At 39.1% G+C, this 22,581-nt stretch overlaps 1 protein-coding gene across 5 annotated transcripts in view; it reads right to left on the reverse strand.

Moving 5' to 3' along the window:
• Nucleotides 1-5,680: 5,680 nt before the first annotated feature.
• Nucleotides 5,681-22,581, reverse strand: part of AFF2 (ALF transcription elongation factor 2) — a 393,556-nt gene continuing 376,655 nt past the window's right edge. For all 5 annotated transcript variants that reach the window (XM_081125977.1, XM_081125975.1, XM_081125976.1 and 2 more), the window contains 2 exons: nt 19,747-19,937; nt 5,681-15,111 (listed from right to left, as the gene is read on the reverse strand). In XM_081125977.1, coding sequence (XP_080982103.1) covers nt 14,990-15,111; nt 19,747-19,937 — 313 coding nt within the window. In that variant the 3' untranslated portion in view covers nt 5,681-14,989. The remainder of the gene's footprint in view (nt 15,112-19,746; nt 19,938-22,581) is intronic.

Genomic DNA, 22,581 nt, shown 5'->3' on the forward strand with positions numbered 1-22,581 from the left:
AGATGATTTTATTGCATGGTTACCCTAGGCAATTAAATCAATAAATCTTAACTGTCAGAGAAGGTTGGCTCTGTGCCAGAAATAAATGAAATGTGCAAAATCAGTAAATAAAAGGTTCCTGACAACTCATTCCAGAAATTATTTAGCAGTTGGTGTTGTGGGGGGTTTTGTGTTTCACTCCTGAGCCTTTATTGACATCCTTTCTGAGAAATGATTATGCTAACAAACACCATGGCTCTACCACAAAGAAGTCAGAATTTGCCAAGCCATAAATTATAGTCCCTGAAAAGCAGAAAGGAAATATAGCCACATGACCAGAAGTGGTAGGCCAGGACCAGTTTGGGTTGAGGACAGGTCTAAGGACCAGCTCCCTGGTGCCTTGGGGAGGGAGCCTGGCCTTTCTTCTTCCCTTTGGCTACTACATCCTCATCCCATTGGCCTTGGCCATGATGGGAGGTACCCTCTCCTCAGGACAAAACTTGCTTGTCCCATCTTGTCATGTTGCACCATCTGTAGTCTGCTATGGAAGCAGAGGCTTGGCTAAGAATGGGGTTGGGGCTTCCTGAAGGGATAAAGGCTAAGCCTGTGGAAGAGAAAGCCCATATGACCAAAATGGGGTAAAAGATGTTGCAAGGAAACAGCTCAGGAAGGTATATACCACCCAAAAGGAAGGAACAAAAATTTACAATGACTTGAGAAGAGGCTCAGTGGAATAAGGCTTAACCAGGAAGGGAAGTTGCCCTTGACAAGTCACTGGGGTGAGAAGACCCAAGTCATCTTGGGGTAGCTATAGCTACAGTCAAAAGGAAAGAGCCCTTGGGCTGAACCCTGCCTATCAGGAAACAAGGACTCCCTGGGGATGTGGGAAATGCTGGGAGGTAAGAGCGGCAACAAGTGAGAATATGTGCCTCTTGCTTTCTGATTGGTTCTTTTCAAATTAATGGTTTAAAGCAAAATATGAGCGTTGTTATTGAACTGGAGGCTAATAGACGGCAAAGGCACAATGTCTAATAACTAAGTGCAATCTTTGCAATGACAGCCACAAGATTTCAAAATAATAATAATTTGCATTTCAATAACATCTTTCACCTGACTAATGGGCTTAACAATTAATTCATTAATTTCTTATGCTTCCTTAAGCAGGACAGAAGTAAAGATTGCTTGAATAATTTTCTGCTTGGAGAAATGAAGTCAGGGAGAAAAGGACAATGTTGGTGTCAGGGCCACAGTTCAAGAAGCTTGAGATCCGTTGCTCCAAGGATCATCGGGAGGGGAAAAGTCTGCTAGGCAGGAGGTGAATTTTTCTGGTGCCTAAGAGGCATGTGGTGGGCAGAATTCCAAGATGGCCCCCAAGATTCCCACCTCTAGTGTTCATGCCCTGTGCAAGCTCCCTTGAAAGTGGGCAGGAACCATGAATAGAATGAACACCAGTTGTGCAATTAAGGTACATTATATGGAATAGGTGCCAGGATTTTGTGGAAACAATTAAGACTTCTAATCAGTTTAAATTGAGTTAATAAAAATGGAGATTATCATGAGTAAGCCTGACCTAATCAGATGAGTCCTTTAAAAATGGATCTAGAGGACAGAATCCCTCTTCTGCTGGTCTTGACGAAGCAAGGTAATATGAGTTCTATAGCTGCAAGAAAATGAGTTCTGCCAAAAACCTGAGGGATACAGGAAGTCTAGGTGGGAAGTTGATGAAGTTGTCTACATGATGACGATGACAACTTCAACTGGGGCAGTGGCCAGGGCTATGAGGTGAAAGGGTAAGATTTGAGAGCCACTCTCAGACATAAACTGATCGTGCATTTCAACTAGAAAGAGCCTTGCAAGGTATCCAGCTCAAGGCAATATGCTGAAAGGTTGATGATCCTTGAATAAACAAGGAACATCTTCATGGCACATATATTTAAAAGTTTTAGAGTGAAAAAAGTAATTTTATATTAAAACAAATATAGAAGCCATGCGGTATTATGGAACATAATGCAAGCTACACAAAAGCTTTAGAATGAAACAGGGGCTTCAGAGAAAATGTCTGCTTTCAAAAGTTTCTTTAGGTGATGCCTGAGAGTTTGGGGGAAGATGTGTAGGAAAAAAGGGTACATTTTAAGTGTCCTTCATCCTTAGAGAGAAGAACCAGCCTAGGTCCCATATTAGTCTGCATGCCAAGTCCTAATCCTTGTTTCTACTGGGCATCAAGCAAAGCTTTTGTCATTCTCATTGTACTCAAAGGACACTGAGGTTTAGAAAAGGGTCAGTGGCCAGGGAGTTTGTTCAGAGCTCAGATGCAAACCTAGGCCTCCTCTTTGCCTCAACTAAAGGTTATACTCTAAGGCAGATTTTCAACAAGTGTTCTGCAAGAATTTCTAAAATGTGCAATACCTAACTATTCAGTTAGGGGCACTGACCTCTTTTCCCTTAGATTGTCAAATAAAAAAAATGACAACCTGGCCAGGTGTGGCTCAGTGGTTGAGTGTCAACCTAAGATCCAGGAGTTCGCGCAGTTCGATTCCCATTCAGGCCACATGCTTGAGTTGCAGGCTCGATCCCCAGTGGGGGTTGCAGGAGGCAGCCGATCAACAACGACTCTCTCATCATTGATGTTTCTATCTCTCTCTCCCCTCTCCCTTCCTCTCTCTGAAATCAATAAAGATACATTTAAAAAAATGAAAACAGCCAACACAGCAATAGCTGTCCCATGTGAATGAATCAAAATTATACCTATTTTCTGTCAGAACTGCAAAAAATATATTTTTTGGTGTCCTGCAGAATTTTAGTAATTAGTTTATGTGTGCCATGAGAAGAAAAAGTTTGAAAATCACTGCTTTAAGGCATGTCTTAACTCATACAGGGGTACAGCTTGCACTTCAAAGTTGGGTTAGCAATTATTTTGTGGATGACTATTTCTCTTGGTAACAGATTCCAGAGGGATTTTAAGAATATTCAGGGTTCCAAGGAGCCAGGTATTAGCATTTTAATTTTTTTATTTAAAATATATCTTTATTTACCTCAGAAAGAGGAAGGGAGAGGGGAAGAGAGAGAGAACCATCAATGATGAGAGGGTCATTGATTGGCTGCCTCCTGCATGCCTGCAACAGGGGATGGATCCGGGGCATGTGCCCTGACTGGGCATCAAACTGAGATCTCCTGGTTCACAGATCGACGCTCAACCGCTGAGCCACACCCAGCCGAGCGAGGTATTAGCAGTTTTAAAAACCCCTCTGGTGTTTCCCCAAGATGGGGAGTCATAGGGCTGCAAAGATAGGGCTTAATGGTCATTTCCTGACTCTCACTTGCCTCATGAGCTCACATACTAGGTCCTGTTACTGTCAGACCCAATAGATCCCCAGCTCACAGTGAGATCAGCACATAACTAATCATCACTAATCATAACTAATCATAACTAGTTGCAAAGGTCCCTGAAAATGTCAATTTCAAATGACTATAACTGAAACTTAGGGGCAAAATCCCCCTTAACAAATATCACAGCTATAGGTTTTACAATTTTATTTCCTTTTCTAAAAAAAAAAAAAAAAAAAAAAAAAAAAAAAAAAGATGAGAGCAATATAGCACACCCAAGCCCAAAATGTGTCTTCAGAAACTCATAAAGTTAAGCATTTTCTCTGTTTAAAGCATGAGGCTCAGTGCACTCCCAGGCCTCCGTGAAGTACACTTTACCACTGCCTACTCACTTGTGGCATATCTCCTGCAAGCAATGCAACCTTGCAGTTGCTCTCATGGGATGACTATTGGCCTTGATAATGGCAGTGTGTCAGGGGAGATTATTTGGGGCAACATACTCCTCAGAATTGCCAAGGGGGATGTAAAATGAGAAACACGGGTGTTTATAAGAACATCTTGCTCACCGCTGGGAAACAGGGAGAAGGCTGATATTACCGACTCCATTTTGTAGAGAAAGGAATTACGCCATGGAAAGGTTGTTTCCTTCAAGTCAGGCAGTAAGAACCTGCTTTAAAATCCTGCCTCAAAACCCAGGGCATTCACTCCTCTGGCATGCTCTACTTCCCTTCTGAACTGGTATTCACATGTCAGAGACAAGCGGTTAAGCTTTCTCAGTAAACTGATTTAAAGCTCTGCCAATCCAAGGCATGACCATCACCCTAGCCAGAACGTCTGGCCAGGCTAAGGAGATGGTGCAATCTCTTCTACTTGCTGCTTCCAAGCACAAGGGGTCCCACCTCACCAAACATTTCCTCAGTTGCTGACTCCACTTGAGCCCTGCTCTCTGTCTTCATGGAAAGAGGTGTTTCTGGAAGGCTAGATCGATGCCTTTCCTTTAGAGTCTTCTGGAAGTACTAAGAGGACATCACTTCCTGAGGGTTCAGGTCTCTTCTTCTTTACTTTTGTTTCTAAAATGAAATGATGCTATGGCCAAAATTGCATTCTGTATAATAGTGAGAAGCAGTAGAGGGAAGTGCTTAAGAACAAGGTCCTTTGGGCACACTGTCAAAAACCTGGCTGTGTCACCTTAGGCAAACTGTTTAACCCTTCTGTGCCCTTATTTTATTATCTATAGAACAGGGATATAATAGTACCTATCTCACAGTGCCATACACATATAATTACATAAATTAATAGGTGAAAAAGTGCTAGAACAGTGCCTGGTGCACAGTGCTGCATAAGCTGATAAACTGGCATAATTCCATCACTCTAATTTTTAAGATGTCATTGTGCATATTTCCTCCCAGTTCCTATCTGCACACATGAATACTTTTACCTAGGCATGATCATAATTTATTCACCTGGTTTTTGGTTGCTTGAGAACAAATTTATAATCCATTTAACTTGATTTACCCAGATCAAATATTTCTTCATTATCTCATAAGAAAAATGTTGATATTTACAGATATAGTAGACTTAAAATTTTGGGAAGGATTTGGAATTCTTAATGATAGCGCTACAACCATGTTTCAACCACTTTTAGCTACATTTGTGTTCACATTTGGACTACAATAATGCAGTATCAAAATATCTAGCCAAATCAAATGTAGTTCATTTGTTGACAGGAAATTCAGGTAAGCTGATTGTTAATGTTGTGTTCATTTACAAGTGCTCTGTGCTGTATAATGTCTTAGCATTGTGAATTCACAGTTCACATGGCCACAGACTACATTCCATATAAAAGAATATTCTAGATATCTGAAACCTCCTTTTACTGCCTGGAAAATGTTTAACATTTTGAAAGAAATTGTTTAAAAATATATGGCATGACCTAAATTATTACTTAGGCTACCCTCCCAGGCCAGTGGCTTCGTGCTCCTGCAGTAAATGGCTACAGTTGGCTGTGCTTTCGTTTTCAGTCTAGTTTTATTATTTCCTCTGTTCTTCACTCTGCAACTAGTACAACTATTAATTTACACTTTGTAAATTTTTTTGGTGTTGTGTAATAGGAATCCAGATTACTAAAAATTTGATGATTTCCTCTTAAATGGGTTTTGAATGATGGTCCAAAAGTCTCTATTAAAAAATGAGTTGGCTTTGTGAGAGTTATTTTCTTTATGAACCTCAGTTTTAAAGCTGTTTAGGTAAGTGGGAGCATTGACTATGTACTATAATACAAAAGGAGTGGTAACAAGGTAGTTATGGATGGAAAGTCTGTAAGCAAAATAATCTACATGTCTAAAATGAGATTTACATAAAAATTTTATTTTGCGTTTTTTAAATAATTCAGTGCATTGGCAGTATTGTTAATGCCTCTATGAGAAAAACCAATGCACTAACTCAGCCAATATAATTTTTAGAGAGGCATCATATTGGAAAACAACAAAACTACATTAAAATGTTTATACAGACTTACTCTACTGACAACAAAACACCAACAAAATGCTTGTGTGCCACACATTTGAAATGCAAAATAACAAAGGCAGATACAGGTTTATACATATAAAGCACATGAAACCAGTTTTTAGGAACCAGATATCATTTCATTCATTGCTTGATGTTAGAACAGCTACCTTGGTCTATACAGAACACCTGAACTTACTAAAATTCTGGTGAGATAAGCATGCTTGTAACAGTTGGTGAATCTGCAATGGGTATGAATATTGGAAATCTGAACCCCTCAAAAAAAGTGGTTTAAAAGGCCAATTGAATTATGGTACAACAAAGGAGGCAGTTTATGAATAATCACATTTAAAGGCCACCTGGGGTGCCACCAGTGTGGAAAAGAGTCTTCCACTGCGGGCAGGGACTCAGGAAGCTTTCTTCTCAGGAAGCAGGCCAGGCTATTTCTGATGGTTCTGCTTGTCTACAGATGCGGAGGGAGCCCAGGCCAGAAAACTGACCCCAGGGATTTGAGTTGCAGCTCAGGGCAAGTTCACTCCAACCCTGAGGGCTCAACTCAGCTCATCTGTCGCAGCTGAGGTGGCCGTCATCTTCCCTCCCATGTGTCTTGATCTAAAATTTTCTCTTGGAAACTCAGTTGGATTTGAACAGAGCCTCTTCCCTCACAAAGGCCAGTGGAATCCATGTGGTTGAACCATAATATTATTATGATAAAAGCTTCCAAGAGGAAAGGAGTTTTCATTTAAAACACTGCATTCATATAGTAATGTAGTCATGGTTCCTGGAACCTTACAAGAATGCTTTTCAGGAAGGGAAAGCCAAAATCCCATGAAGGACAGTAAGTCAGACATGTTGCACATGTGCACACACACATACACACAGATGACGTGTTCTATTTGTACAGTTGTGGCATGCCACAATGGTCAAGTGACATGAATATTGGCAAGCACCCCCCCACACACACTCACACAAAGCATATGATGACATTTAAATTTCCATTTGTATCCAGGTTACTCAATAAGTACTTTCCATGGCACTTAAATATATGAAGTTTCTGTTTAAAATATGCATGAAAATGTCTTCTTTTATTTAAGAACAAAACAGATTTATAGAGTCACATCTTCATTTATAACATGTTGGGATTATCTTTCTGGTTCTTATATACAAGCTAATGGGAATGTTAGGAAATAGTTCAAATGAGCACACAAGACATGAATGTGCCTCTCAGATACCAAGCAAACACACACACTGCAGACCAGGCAGAAGAAAGCTCCGGCAAGTCTCAGGGATATTTTTCAAGTCTCACTCAAGTGACTTACTGAAAAAACAGGTGGACTCATTTGTTAAACTGCATTAGGCCTCAGGATATTATAAATATTCCTCTCTGCAAAAGCTACGTCTGTCCTTAGCATTTGTCAGTGTGGGGTATAGAAATGCCCCATGAACATGGGGTATTCCTTTTTGAAAACCCATTAATGTTTACTTACATTCAGTTATCATTTCTGGCCTGTAGAATGGTCTAATGCAGATTAACCAAAGACTCCAGATCTCAATATTTTAATGAGAGAGAGAGAAGAAATACACAAAGCAATCAATCAAACTATTTCTTCAGTCAAATTGTAAGGAACCCCTTCAGAAAAGAAAAAGGAAAAGGAATAAAAAAGAAAAAGATGAACCTAAAAAACCGGCAGCTTGACTGAAGTGTTCTGGGAAATTTCTTGAACAGAAATGTGTTTTTCATATCTATAATGGTTACAGCAACATCTGAAGATGCTTGCCATTGCCATTTCAATCAACTGAAGTTGGTTGAAAAATCCTGATATAAACTCTCTCATCTGCCTGCAACAACACCACTTGCTCCAAAATTATGTCATAAAGGTAAAAACACTGCTTCACAAAGTTATACAGTTGGACATATGAGTTCAAGAGACTAATATTTATACTGCCATGTAATAATGTAGTTATTAGAATATGGTTTCATATTACAGCATACCTTTCCAGGTGGCATGTTTTAAATAAGTACACATCTACTTTTTAAAATTAATTTGTTATGTCTTAAAAGCATGAACAAGTACAATTCAGAAGCTCACATTTAATTCAACTATTTATATTTTTTAGAGAGAGAAAAAACCCAAGAGGGAAAGCAAAACCCAGAGCCAGAGAAAGAGAGAGAGAGAGGAGAAGGGAGAGAGAGAGAGACAGCAACTTCAGCCACAACCAGAACAACCACCACCACAACTATCACCACAAGAACAGAGAAGAAACCAGTCTCTTCTTTGAAGAATCCCAAGGATGTGTCACTCAACTAACCAAGTGTGCAAAGGGGAGAATTTTAGGTGTCTTCCAATGCCAGGTAGCCTTCTTGGTATCTGTCCTGGGCTCACTTTTGATGTTTTATCATAAAACATTACTACATCTAACAATCTTCAGAAGCACTCTGATGAAAATAGGAATAAAAACAGCAATTTGTAGAACTGAATAATCGTAAGGGATTTCATCGCAGACATTCCTCTTTGTAAAATATCCAGAGTAGAATCATCCAGGAAGAAAACTACATGACAAATCGTCTTGACACAGAATCAATGTTATTTGTAATATTTGTGGGTGAATGTGATTGATTAGTGAGGATGGTTTTGAATTAGGGAACCACTGGATGATTATGATAAACACAACCACAGCTCTCTATATGCATGCAAACCAGTCCATTGCCTAGGCGGACTCCAAGTCCCTGTGTGAGTGTAATGTCAATTAAATCATCCCCAGATGTTATCACTCTCCAATCAGCACAAACCTTGTTATTGCACAGGGGCAAAAGAAAGGCCAGACAGAAAAAGTAAGACACAGATCTCCTCCAGGGATTACATTTGACCATGGACACAGGCTTGGGCATAACACTGAAATGTAAAGAAAAATAGGATTTCAGGACAAGTTCTTCAACCTTTCCAGATGTAAACCTCTTATTTAGCTGCAAAAGATGCACAGAACCAGGAGAAAGGGTCCTTTGAGACTTTCTATTCTATTCTCAGGGTGATTTATGATGAAGAGCTCTAATAAAAAAGATGTGTGTGTGTCTTTAATGAAAACCTCATTCTCTTAGAAAATATATTTAAGTTTATACTTTCTTGTTAGTGACCTTGGTTTTGTTTATATTGGGTAGAAAAGGGAATTATTTTTGATGATTATTTCTGAATATTAATCATGTAATTGATACAGGAGATTCTGGTTTGAATTCAGAGGTAGGACAGTAAGTAGGTACTTTTAACTAAAAACATATGTTAAATGAATAACTTCAATACCTAATAACTAATGTAAAAACCTTCTGAACAACACTGGGGAGATGGAGAGAATTACTGAGGTTCCATATTATGAGAAAACAGCCCAATACATTTTGGACTGTGTTATTTTCCATAGAAGCCCTCATGTTCCCTAACTACGCAAAGGCTACCAATTATAAGGAACAATAGTAAATAATTTATCCAATTTAGATTTAAATGTTAGAAATACCACTTGGACACGTAAAAATAATAACATTCTCTTCTATGCTTATTTTAAACCACCCATGAGGGTTTTCTAAGTATTTATCTCACTTCCATTTTACCTTCAGGATGTGGAGATAGCCAAACTACCCCCACTGATCCACATGTGTTTTGAGGCCAAAAGGACTTCATTCTTTTCAGCTATCCACTGGTTAAAAGTCATATCTCTAGGGCCTCATCATAAACTATCTACATTTACAGAAGATTGATTCATTTTTTTAAATGATGTAATAGCTTGTTATTGAAGGGTATGTGTGTGCACCTGTGTGAATGTGTATTTCTGTGTGTGTTCACATTAACATAAATGTGAAATCCAAATCCTCTTTGACTTGCTATATTCAGTACTGTGTTAGAGCTGACAGGCCCAGTCTCCCAAGTTGTGTACATTTCTTCCCAGCTCTGTGTTCCGTGATAGCACAGCAGTTTGAAATAATCTGTGGTGGGAGTATTTATACCACAGAAATTGGCAAATGCCACAAATCAAGTGTTTTATATTCTCAGAGAGCTGATTGTTAAATATTTTACCAGCTCACTACTGGTTGTATACCCAGCTCACCGAAGGAGAAGCTGACTCTTGATCTGGACAATACGGCACCAACTCAGCCTTTTTGGGAGTTTTTCCAATTCTGCCTCCTGCCTGGGGGCTCCTCTTCCACTAATTTCACAAGTACTACAAAGCCACAGAAAGGCATGAGCATCTGGGGTGTATTTGGCTATTCATTGTCACCCCACTGAGCTCTGCTCTCAGAGACACTTCTATTGGGGAGCCACATGTGTGATGCATGCCAAAACCAAATAGGTTAAGCATTTGCAATTCTTATTCAGCTGTGGATTCCTGCTGCAGAGGCTGGAGAACAAATCCGTCAGTAGGATCAAGCTATCCCCAGCTGAAAGCATCCACTGGGACATTCTTCAGGAGTTTTCCCATAGCTAGTCTGCATGCTGCTGCTGCAAGTGCTGGCATGTAATGGGTTTGCCACTGCAGCATCTTGCCAGAGGCCTGGTATCAGGCAGGCTTTCTTTGCTTCCCCCTTCCCTCCTCAAAGTTTGGTACAAATCAAAGAGCAAAAAAAAAAAACTGAGGTCACTGGCAAAAGAGTTTGAAATTTTGAATAAATTTTATTAAACACCATTAGTCTACACTGCACAGTTAATGAAACAGCAAAGCTCTGATCTCTTAGAAGAATAATGATTGATCATGGATCAGAAAAGCAGTTCAGTGTTCCCTAACCCAATGTTAGCCTGATGAATGATTCATTAACATCTCATGTCAGAAGCAGAAAGGGGCAAGAACTGCAGCCCGGTCTGGAAGGGCTTCCCTCTCCTCCTCCCCCCACCCCAGCCCCCTCTACCCTCCCCACAATGCAATTTTCTTTCAGTCAATGGATTACAGAGGAAAATGTGATGGTCTTGGTAAAGAGGGCCTCTACATTTGTGAGGAGGAGAATGGAAAGGGAATTAATACTTTTTCTTTCCCAGAAAATATCAGATGGTAGCATTAATGTCTGAGACCAGCCTATCCAATTAGCCTCCTGCCAGGGTAAATGCTGATTATCAATACACAGATGCCATTTCTATTGTTGCAGTTTATTAACACCAAAGAGAAAATGAATCAGAGTTTAATTATGAGAACAAGGCTGTGCAAGTGGAAATGAGAGACTACAACAACAACAAAGAACAGAAGAAGAAGGAGAAAGAGAAGAAGGGGGAGAAGGAGAAGAACAAGAACAAGAACAACAAGAAGAAGAGGAGGAGGAAGAAGAAGAATTTAGTCTGCCAGTTGCATAACATAGCAGTGACAACTGGCTCAATATTTTTCCCCACAGAATTGAATTTAGGGGCACTGAATCAACCCATTACTTTGATATTGTGTAGCTATATCACCTCACCACACATTTCCTTAATGGGTATGGTGATGCTTCTCTAAGCAAGAAGTTCATTGCCTTACTGAGTTGTCCTACCCAGTGATCCAGTTTGGTTCTTCCACCTGCCAACTCATCCAGGTGACTTTTATCATGTCTGTTGACAAGTACATGAGGGTTTTACCCTCACAGCTAAATTGATTTTGCCTTAAAAAATTCTTTCCAACTTAATAACCCAACTTCAACCTCTGGGATGCATTAAACAAAAGAAAATATGAATTAAAAACCTTTGGGAAAGATACAATAAAACAAGTATCTTTCCAATGTAGATCCAACCCAATGCATTTAATAATGTAATGTCCAAATGAAAATCCATTCACTTGAAAATTCAACAAAACACATTTTAGCAAATGGTTCTTAATTTAGCAACTTGGTTATTGACTGAAGATTTGAATCTTTTTATGTCGTTATATGGAAAAAAGGCATCCCAACCTCAAGTCTTTCAAAAGTTTAACAGCAGCTAATCTGCTTTTCCAATTATATCATCCAAATATAAACTACTAGTATTTTCCCAATGAGGTTATTAAATAATTAACAGTCTACAGGCTGGCTAACAACATGCTTGTGGCTAAATTCTATCCTGAGGACCATACTAGTTATAACCTTTTCAAATCAATCCTACCTATGAAACTAAGACAGTAATGTGACAAAACCACTAAAAAATCCAAAGTTAAATAAACATACAAAGCCAAGCCAACGTCATAACACAAACTTGTCAAACTCTCTGTGGTTGGAGCTTGGGTGACAAATGAAGCCATAGTGGTGGCCCTACCTGGATCACTTTGCAGGGCTGAGATCCTTCTTTGTACTGCTCAGGTGGAGCTGCTTGTTCTGCCCATTACCCTACCTCCGTGTGCTTATTGAGATGTGTCTCACCAAGCTTCCAGCAAGGTCTCAAGGCAGGATATCTCACTGCCATCCACATGCCCTGCATCCTGTCCACAAACTGGTACACTGAAGAGATTTACTTGACAAACTATCTCAATCCCTCAAATACCTGCACACTTACAACACACATTATTGTTTACAATGTGATGAATAGAGTGCCTAGAAAACAGCAACAATGCTTAATCCTGAAAGTGAAAGATATCTCATTTCCAGAGACAGGAAGGCAATTCATCTTCCATGTTTAATTTGTTTCTAAACTGCTTTACAAATGGGTATAGTAAATAATCTGGTGGTAATCCTGAGCTCAACTGTCAGATTTGATAATTGTGCTGCTGACTTGACACACACTACACTCAGTCACCAGAGGTGACATCAGGCATCAGGATTCTCTGCTACCTCCCTGTTGTATGTAAAGTAGACATAGCAACTCACTGAAACTAGAGCTACAATCTTATATCCATGAGTCAATATGATTGTTTTTATGGGAAACTGTCTCTAGCATTCTAATATCTAGTTTCTGGAGGTTTAATTTCTAGAAGAATCTGCTCCTAAATCCGTGATGGTCTAGGAATGTGGTCTAGGTTGAACTTGTAAGTCAAGCCAGTGGACTTCATTATGCACGTAGGGCAAAATTAGGGTTAAAGTTGTATGTGAAATACAAAGTTTATTCTTATTTATTATTTATTGTATTATTTTCCATACAAACAACTGTAAAACTACTTTTGCCCTACCCTGTATAGTAATAGTCAGGCACTCTACCTGGTAAGCTATTAAAAACAGAGAACTTGAGTCAATGCAAAGCCATCAGCTTAATTTGTATATGTGACACCCACCTTAGGTGGTTGGACTCTTTCATATTATTATTTTCCTCATTTAAGAGACTCAGAAAAGATTCTCTTAGGTTTCATTTAACTGTGTGTGTGTCTGCATGTGTTAGTGTTGTTGCTGAAACTGTGAACATAAGGCTCAACCACACTGGGAGCATAAAAAGTTCTGGGTTCAGATGCTGGGACATTCCCAGACATCATTTTAACAATGTGGCCTCAGCCATTGGAGTAAACTGTCACAACATTATTATATAACAAAGGACCTTAAACTCAAAGATGACGAGAGCAGAACTTAAGTCTGGCTCTTTTGCAACTGTGGAGATATCTAACCTTGACAATAAGAGTGCAGAGTGATCCTTTGCTGTTTCAATCACAAACTTGCATGACTTGGTTTAAAAGCCATACAACTTCACATCTTTCATGTGCACATATCTATTATTTAACTTGTCACAACTCAGTGAACAGAATTCAATAACTCAGCAAATTAAAGGCTATGAGGAATTATATACTGACAGGTAGTTATAAAGAACTAATGTATGGATAGTGTCTAGTACATGTGGGGGATTCTTTGATGAGCTGGAACACCAAAGATGATATTTGCTTTGTAATGTTTAGGGCCATAAAACGAACATAACGGGTGGGGATAATTGCAGCTGATCTGGAAATGTCCAAATTAGGTGAACCATCCCTAAACTTCAGGATTCTTTCAAAATTATGTAGGTTAAAGCATTGCCCCAAGAATAATGTTTTGTTAAAAGGCTAGCTCTACTAAGAAAGTTTGAACTTATCTTTGAAGTTTAAATGGAAATGATTCATACTAATAGAGACTTAAATAAAATCAGTGATTGGATTTCAGTCAAAATCTAATGAGCCCCCAAAAAAGGAAAAGAAAAGAAATAGAATAGAAAAAAGAAGAAAGAAACCCTGTAAAATAGAGATTAGGGATAATAATTGGGGAAGTCCATATTTTAAAACCCCTAGAAAGCAAACTATATATTATTACTTCTAGGTAGTGATAATTTGACTTTTGTTTCCAGAGATTTGAGCAAAATGTAGTAAAATATCTTGCCAGTTATGGACCTGCTTACCAGCTGCAAAAGAAGCAGAGGTATGAATTCCTTGGTAGTTTACCAGACTTCCTCTCTCTCATCTCTAAAACTGGAGTGTAGCACTTTGGCTGCTAGGGAGTGCATCCACTAAACTGCCCCTCAAGAGGAGAGCTTTACACAAAGATAATCCCAGGTGAAAATTTACACTTAAAATCATGGAGTTAAAAAATATTTATGCCAGTTGATGCCTTAAAAGTTGTTGAAGTAAATGTTGCCACTCCTTCTCATAATTAAAAAATTTTAAATAGGGAATCAGGTAAGGGGATGTTAACAAAAATGTCCTATGGTGGTGTGCCACAGTATCATTTTAAGAGTGGCATTGCTATATTTATTTATTTTCTTAATACTCTTGATTTTATGATATTACTACACCATCTAACTAGTGGATTTTGACAATGAAAACTCTCACCTGAAGACTGAGTCTGTGGGAACCACAAAAGTTTAAAATGGATTCTGAAATACATTCTTTTCTGGACATAAGAATATAATTTGGGGAATGACTATTGCTGAAAATTTGAATACTTGTAGGTCTTTCGTGTCATATATATATTTCTCAGAAACTTGTTATTATCACAAGTACTTTCCATTCTTTGTTTTGGGTTGTGTGGACTTAAAACAATACTGTAGGGACTGTGTCATTCCATCCAGCACAAAAGGATGGTGGAATCTAAGAAATGCATACAAAATACTAAAAATGACTAAGTAATAAAACATACACTGTTCTCAAGTTGTAGTGTCCACTTACAATGATTTCTGTTTTTCACAGATATCAAGAGAAGCACAAAAACAAACATAAAGAGAACTTTCCCAAATGAGTGGATTTCTACCAGTAGCCATTGGTAATCTGGTAGAGGTAGAAGAGTGATGGGTGGTAATACTGGCGATGGGGGGAGCACCCACTACAACAAATGGGCATCGATGCGCAGCCAGCACAGTCCCTGGCGAACATAGCGGACAAGATTGGTCATGCTGCTGTGTTGGGTCAGAGGCCCCATCAATGTGTCCAGATCGCCAAAGAATTCTGAAAATCAGAGCAGATCTTGGTCAGGTCTTTACATTATATCATGAAAATATACGCCAGATTGCTTAAGTTGACTTCATGCAACAACATAACCATGCGGACATTGGAAAAGTTATTCATTGCTTTTCATTCAATGAAAATTTATAGAGTATCTACTAGGGGACTAAAACCCCATATGTATATGAAGCACTATTATTTTAATCTTTAGTTAGATCTCTGAAGCATAAATAATGTTTGTGTTATCGTGATTAATAAAACACGAATTCATTTAAATCTACTAATTTGTAGTAAGTTTGTTCAAATTACTATATACTTTCTTAGCAATTCTAAAAGTACATTACGATCTTGTGGAGGTTTGTGAGATACACACACACACACACACATACACACACATATCACAATATGCATATATTGTAATTAAAATATACTTGCCTATATATTTATGCTTATATAATAAATATATATTATATTATGTATACATTTAAACTATACACATAAATGATGTATATAAAATAAAAATGTATTTAAATATATTTTACATACTTGTATTATGTATTAAATTTATATTTTCATGTTTTATAATTTGGAAAGGGATCATTATACACAAAATGGTAGAGAGCTATGGTCTATATGACATCAAGCTGTTAGTCATTCTATATGGTATTGAATTGAAAATATTCTCTCTCTTTTTTTTGTCTAAATAAACTGAGTTTAGTGAATTTTCTTGGCATGATGTAGACATAGCCAGTGAACCTGGACAGCAATTATAGCCGTCAACATCTGAGGCCAAATAAACGTCTTGGAGGCATCTGATTTGGTAAGTAAGACTTATTATTAATTCCTTCAGGGAAAGAAAATGACCTTCAAATATGTGTTACATAACTCTCCCTGTCCCCCAGGACACAGATGGCAAGAATGCCCAGGTGATTCTCCCCCAGCTGACTTGGAGAAAGGGAAACATTGAGGCCACCTACTAACCAATGTAACCAGAGCATTATAATTTCTGATGGGGCTTAGGGTGGGGGTTGTGATGTCTGGAAACTAACTAGGTGTCTCCTTTCCATGTCTAACTTGATTTGTATAGCACTTGTTGATCGTGATTATGCGAGGGCTCTCGTGGTTATTTGTTAGCTTCCCACAGAGGAGGCAGCTTCAGCCATGAAGAAATCACACCTATGGTGGTTGGGGGTGAGGTATCTGGGGGGAGGCTGGAGACTGTCTTAAAGTGGTCAGGATGCTCTCTTGCCTTCTTGGAAAGCAATTTCCATGCATGGGTTACATGTGCTTGATTTTCTAGCAGATGGTATTTCACTAAACCGTGCGATTATTCCTCAAGTTATGCATAGCATATGGGCACCTTCTCTAGGTATCAACTTCATTGACTATGTGATACTTTTTAACATGTACTATACAATAAAAGTAATTTCTGCTGATAAAGGAGTAAATTATTGTTGGCATCTATAATACTTTCTTATGCAATACAATATTAAGGGAAATGTTAAAGGACCTAGTAACTGTTGAATGAATGTGAGCTGCATATGAGCCAGGATTTCCCATGGGTATTCTATAGAAAGCCTACTGTGACTTTCTTAACTAGATATCCAGGTCACCATTTTAATATCTGTTTCAAGTAAGCAGCTAGGGAGGTAGGGTACAGGGCTTCTAGACCAAAGGCCAGAGAGTAGCATCAGCCTTATTGGCTCATTTTAGCATTAGAATCTTCTGCAGTAAGTCATCTGCAGCTGCATGGGTGGGTAGGCACAGGGCAGAAATGGAGACCTTACACTGAGAAAGCCAACCTCACTCATCTCCATTACATGATTAAAAAGAAAAAGGTAGAAGTACACAGTTGTCTCTAATGCCTCTGTTTCCCTATCTCTTTGTGGACAAGACAGATGTGGGAAAAATCCCCAGCTCTAAGTAGTTCAGAAATGACACGTGTGAAAATCAAGGCTGCAAACAGAAAATTCCAAACAGGCCCTCTCTCCAGCACATTGAACAACAATGTGGTGATTGGGGGGTGGGGAGTGAGTGGAGGTGGAAGAAGGCATAAATGGTGATGGAAAAATAAAATAAATAAAATAAAATAAAATAAAATAAAATAAAATAAAATAAATAAAATAAAATAAAATAAAAACATAAAAGGAATTATCTTAACAGATTTTGAAAATTGATGTAATTATGAAGGAAATCTATAAATATTGAACTGCCCTCCAGTTACTGATACAAAATAAGATAGTATTGGAGGCAGACAAGGTAGCCAAGTTTTAAGATGCTTGTGCCTTTGTTTGCAATTCTAGAACCATTGGCTAGGCCTGGTTGCCTGGACCAGTTGTCTTTGGATTTCCAGAAGCCTAGAAAAGTAGACAAGTTAAAAATTGCTCACTACTCAGGTAACTGAGAGCAGGAGTTCATGGAAGGTATCTGAGGACCCATTATTAATACTGATTTGTATCCTGGATGGGATGGTTCAGTGGTTGAGCATCTATCTATGAACCAGGAGGTCATGGTTCAATTCTCTGTCAAGGCACATGCCTAGGTTGTGGGCTCCATCCCCTGTAGGGGGCGTGCAGGAGGCAGCCAATCAATGATTCTCTCATCCCTGAAGTTGATGTTTCTCTCTCTCCCTCCCTTCCTCTCTCTGAAATCAATAAAAACATATTAAAAAAAAATATTGATCTCTAGATGGGCAGTGTAGCCTATCGGTTAAGAGTTCAGACTCTGATATTGGACAGTTCTAGATTCAATTCCTGATCCTAACATTAAGAACTGTGTTGTATGGATAAGTTTCTTAACTTCACTGAACCTCAGTTTCATCATCTAGGAAGTGGGGATAAAAGAGTCAACAAATGATAAAGCAAATAGTATAGTTACCAGCATATAGAAATTGCTACATAAACACATGTAACCAATATTTGCAAATAGTACCAGAAGTCAGTATAAATTTATAGCTGAGTTGAGGGTCAAAGTCTCAAATTATGGAATATGCTTTAACAGCCACAGAGTCTTTGAGTTATATAGACATACAGGGTGGCAAAGGTAGGTTTACAATTGTGAGTAAGCAAAACACAGAGTTTATCCTTGTATTAGTATTTATTAATTATTATATTATTTTCCATATGAACAGTTGTAAACCTAGTTTTGCCCCATCCTGTATAATACTATGGAGTAAGGAAAGATAATAAATATTTGTAGGATTTTTACCTTGCATCTGATATTTTATGCTAGTTGCTTTACACATATTATTTCATTCAACCCATCTTTATCATCCTTCTGGGTATTTTCATCATCATCATATTATTATATCCATTATAGAGATGGAAGCTATGAAGTAGCTCACAGATTTAAATAACTTCCTGAGGTGACCCAGCCAGTGCATGACCCAGGCAGGATTCAAACATAAATGATCAGGCTTCAAAATCCGTAACCTCCCTACTCAACTAGGACTGTTTCCCCACACACTCAGCAATAGTAGTAAGGGTGCAGCATGGAGGAGGCGTGGGAAAGCTGAGCTTCATTTCATAATCAGACACTGGAGAGTATGACCCCAGAGACTAGAACAGCAGCTTTTCAGACAGAAGAGAAGCAGACCAGAACCCTGGAGTCAGAGTAGAAAGGAAAGGAGAGCTACCTGGGCTGTGAGGACTCTGGGGCTTGGGAGAATTGGGCTAGGAATCCCAGTAAGTCTTTTGTAGTCAAACCCAAAAGAACTTCCATCTGCATCTAGGTGGACTGCAGCCCCAACCTGAATCCAGGAAAACCCCATCATTCACTGATGGAGATGTAGTAGCACCCAAGTATACTCCATGCAACTTGTACCACATCACGCAACAACAGCAGCCACTGGACCAAGCAGGATGCTAATGCCTCCCTATTCTTGACCAGACAGTTTTACTACTCCAAACTGCTAGTCACCTCTTTGCAGTTTGATTCCAAGAGGCCCACATCTGTTCCCACCTTGAGTGGGGTTGCACTGTCTATGGTTCCTGAGCCAGATTCAGCAAAGTCAAATGAATGGCCAGGGCAAAAGTGCTTTTTATTTTTATTTTCCACCTTCACTAGTATAGTGAGGCTTCATTGTGAACCTATGTGACAGCCTGAGTCACAGATGGCAGCATGAGTTACTAAAGACAACTGACTCACTCTCTGGTAAAGCAGGATCCTCCTTGCATTTGTTTTGTAGCAAACCTTATGTGTTATCATGAACAGATAGCTGTTAGTGTATTAAAAATACTAGCTGAGCTTTGGCCCTTGCTTCTGAATTCAAAATACAGTATCATGTACTCACTGAGGCTATCAATTATAATGAAGGTAGAAGGCCTTAGTTGAACCTCCTCTCTCCCCCCAAAAAGATTAAAGTTGATAACAGAAGCCAACAGGATCTTAATTAATTTACAAATCATTATGTTTTTCTTTGCCTGCTTTTCTGTGTTGATCCTTACCATTGAGTGAAAATCTGAAATAGTCATTTGCCAAGACATTCCAGTTCTGATTAGTTTAAACTTTAAAAGAGACTTAAATCCCAGGCTTTTTTCACCTTTTCAGAAAAAAAATTGATCACTGTGTTAGCACAGAGTTAACCCCTTCTTCTCTTCACCAGAGTCTGTGAACAATGGGTAGAGGAGATGAGCATACCTTTATTCTGTCTTGTCAGTTTGTCAGCCATGTCCCAGTGTTCGTAGCCCCGTAACACATTACTAGTGATGTTGACATGGCTGGCAGCCATGTGGTGAATGCGCTGGGGGATGGTGACTGGGCCATTGTTACAATTCCCCATTGCATTGATGGGAGAAATGTTGTTGAGAGACACTGGGGATGGAGTGTTCCTGGGGAATTGGAAGAGACAGGTTTTGTTAGTTTGGTTGGGAAGAGTGACAATGGGCTCTAGAACTCCCTCATCACACTGGGACCTCATGAGAACACAATTTGCCACAATGAGGTTTAGCATGGTGAACACATATGAAGCCCAAGTAGAGTGGAACTTGTTTCCACATCCCCACCGACTCTTATCGAATGACATCCTATAGTTTTGGCAACACAGTAGGTTTCTCCAGGTGCCCCAACATAGAGAGAGCTTATTATCTCCCCATTCCTGCCTCATCTGACCAACCCACACAGGGCTACAATGCCAGACTGTAGAATGAACCCTTCTCCTTTTCTAATGTTAAACACTGAAGTTGCACTGCCTTTGACAAGCATTGATGACTCCATGCGCATTGCTACATTTTTAAATACCAGAAAGAGCTGGTAAATATTTCCCTGACATTAATTCTACCTATAAATGTAGCTCTTACTTTGAATATATATATAACAAGTGTTGTGATGTTTCAGAGAAAGAAATAGCTCAGAGATATGACAATTTTTCTACCTGCTGCCAGAAGGCTATCAGTGCCTAGAAAACATTTGATGTACAATATTGGTCTATTATCAAAGTGTTTTGTGGAAACCACAATGGCCAATTGCTCCAAATACAATCACCACAATGAGTAAAGTGCAATTATTAAAAGTCTGCCAAGGAGCAGTATTAGGCAAGCTGGAAAAAGTAAGATTCTGAAGATCTCTTTAGTATTCTTTAAGACATGTTACAGGGATGGCTATTAATTGCTGACTGTTCACACGCATGCTGGTTTATAAAGATAAATTTTTGGTGTTCCTAGTTTGGGCAGTATTAATGTTTGGAGATAATTTTTTAAAGTTCTTTAATGTTAGCAACAAGGAGTCACCTGCTGGCTGCTTATAGTATGGAAGGCCTGACATTAGGTCGCTCTGCTACAGACTTCCCTGGGGATAGTTCCAAAGGCATGGGTGGCTTCCTGTGTCCATAGATAAGGTCTGTGTGCACCCTTGGGCTCACTATACTCTTTCATCCAGACTGTGGAGTAGAGAGAGGTCCAAGCTAAGGGATCTAGGCACAGAAGAGTCAGCTAATGACATACACAAAAAAGCAGAGAATGCTGGATTTCTTTGTCATGGTAAGTTGCAAATGCTATTTTCTAGCCTTTTCCCCCAGTGTTAGTCATTAATTCTTAAATGTCAGTTTAAGGCAAGAAAAGAATATGTCCCCATTTGTAATTTCTAGAAAAAACTGCAAAGCTTTCAGGTGTCACAAATGTTGAAAGGGAACCATGTGTCCTTGGAAAGTAATGGACTTCCATGAGACCTGAAGTCTATCCTGGGCTCTGTCATAAATTGCCGTGTGCTCTTGAGAGAGTCTCTTCCACTTGCAGGGCTTTTTGTCTACTGTAAGTAATGAGTAGTGGAGTCGAGGAGAGTAAGGGCATGGGTTTGCTTTCAATTATTACTGATCTCACATGAGGTTCCATGAGCTGACCTTCCCATGAGCATGCCTGCATACCTCACTGTACTAATGAAATTAAAAAATGATAACATGCCTGAGAAATTGTGACTCCAACTCCAACTTGGCTTTCCCCAGTGCTTGGCATTCCTCATCCTATTCAAAATTGTTCTACTGCTCCCTGCCCCATTCCCAGAAGCCCTTTCTATCCCCCTTCCTTGTTTCTATTTTCTCTTTGACGTTTATCATCATTTAGCATACTGCATATTTTCTATTGTCTTTCTCCTCCAATAGGATGTAACTTTGACAAGGACAGGAATTTGAAAGCAAGTCAGCTTTGAATGATGGTCACCAGAGGGAATGGGAGTTCAGGGACTGGGTGAAAAAAGGTGAAGGGATTAAGAAGTACAAATCAGAATTTACAAAATAGTCACAGGGATGTAAAATACAGCATAAGGAATATAGTCAAAAACATTGTAATAACTTTGTATGGTGCCAGGTGGGTACTGGAAGTATTGGGGGGCACTTTGTAAAGTATATGATTTTCTAACCACTATGCTATACATCTGAAACTAATACAAAATAGTACTAAATGTCAACAGTAATTGAAAAATTAAAAAGCAGGTCTGTGTTTCTCAAAGTCCACTTTCCTTCCATTCCACCATGTAACCAAAAAGTCTTACCCTTCACTGTACACATTGGCTTATTTCCATTGCTCTCCCCAGGCTCATAGGTATCTCATTTATGTTCATACAGGCATAGTCCCTCAAGTTTTGTTTATTGTGAATGTTTTCCCCAATGAGCACCAGTCTCCTCATAATCCTTTTACTGACCAATGTCTCAAACAAATGGGCATATCCATTCTCTTCTAACCCTTTATATAATACCTTAGTTTTCCCTCTTAGTTGGCAAATCCCCAAATAAGTACAATTTGGCCCTTTACAGAAAAAGTTTGCCAACCTCTGCTCTCTACCAAGTTGATTTATCTTCTTCCAATTGCTTTTTGCTCTTTCTTCCCCTACAGCCCTCAAGGTCAGGGGTGTTGCTTCTGGAAGATGCTATGAGAGGCCCTGTGTTGGTCCAGCTATCCTCATTCACTGCGGAAACCAGCTTTTGCTTGCAGACATGAAGGCCTCCTTAAACAGAGAGGCCTGAGCTCTTTTTCTTGGGCTTCC

Source organism: Miniopterus schreibersii (genome assembly GCF_964146895.1).
Source record: "Miniopterus schreibersii genome assembly, chromosome: X".
In the NCBI taxonomy this organism is placed as follows: Eukaryota; Metazoa; Chordata; class Mammalia; order Chiroptera; family Miniopteridae; genus Miniopterus; species Miniopterus schreibersii.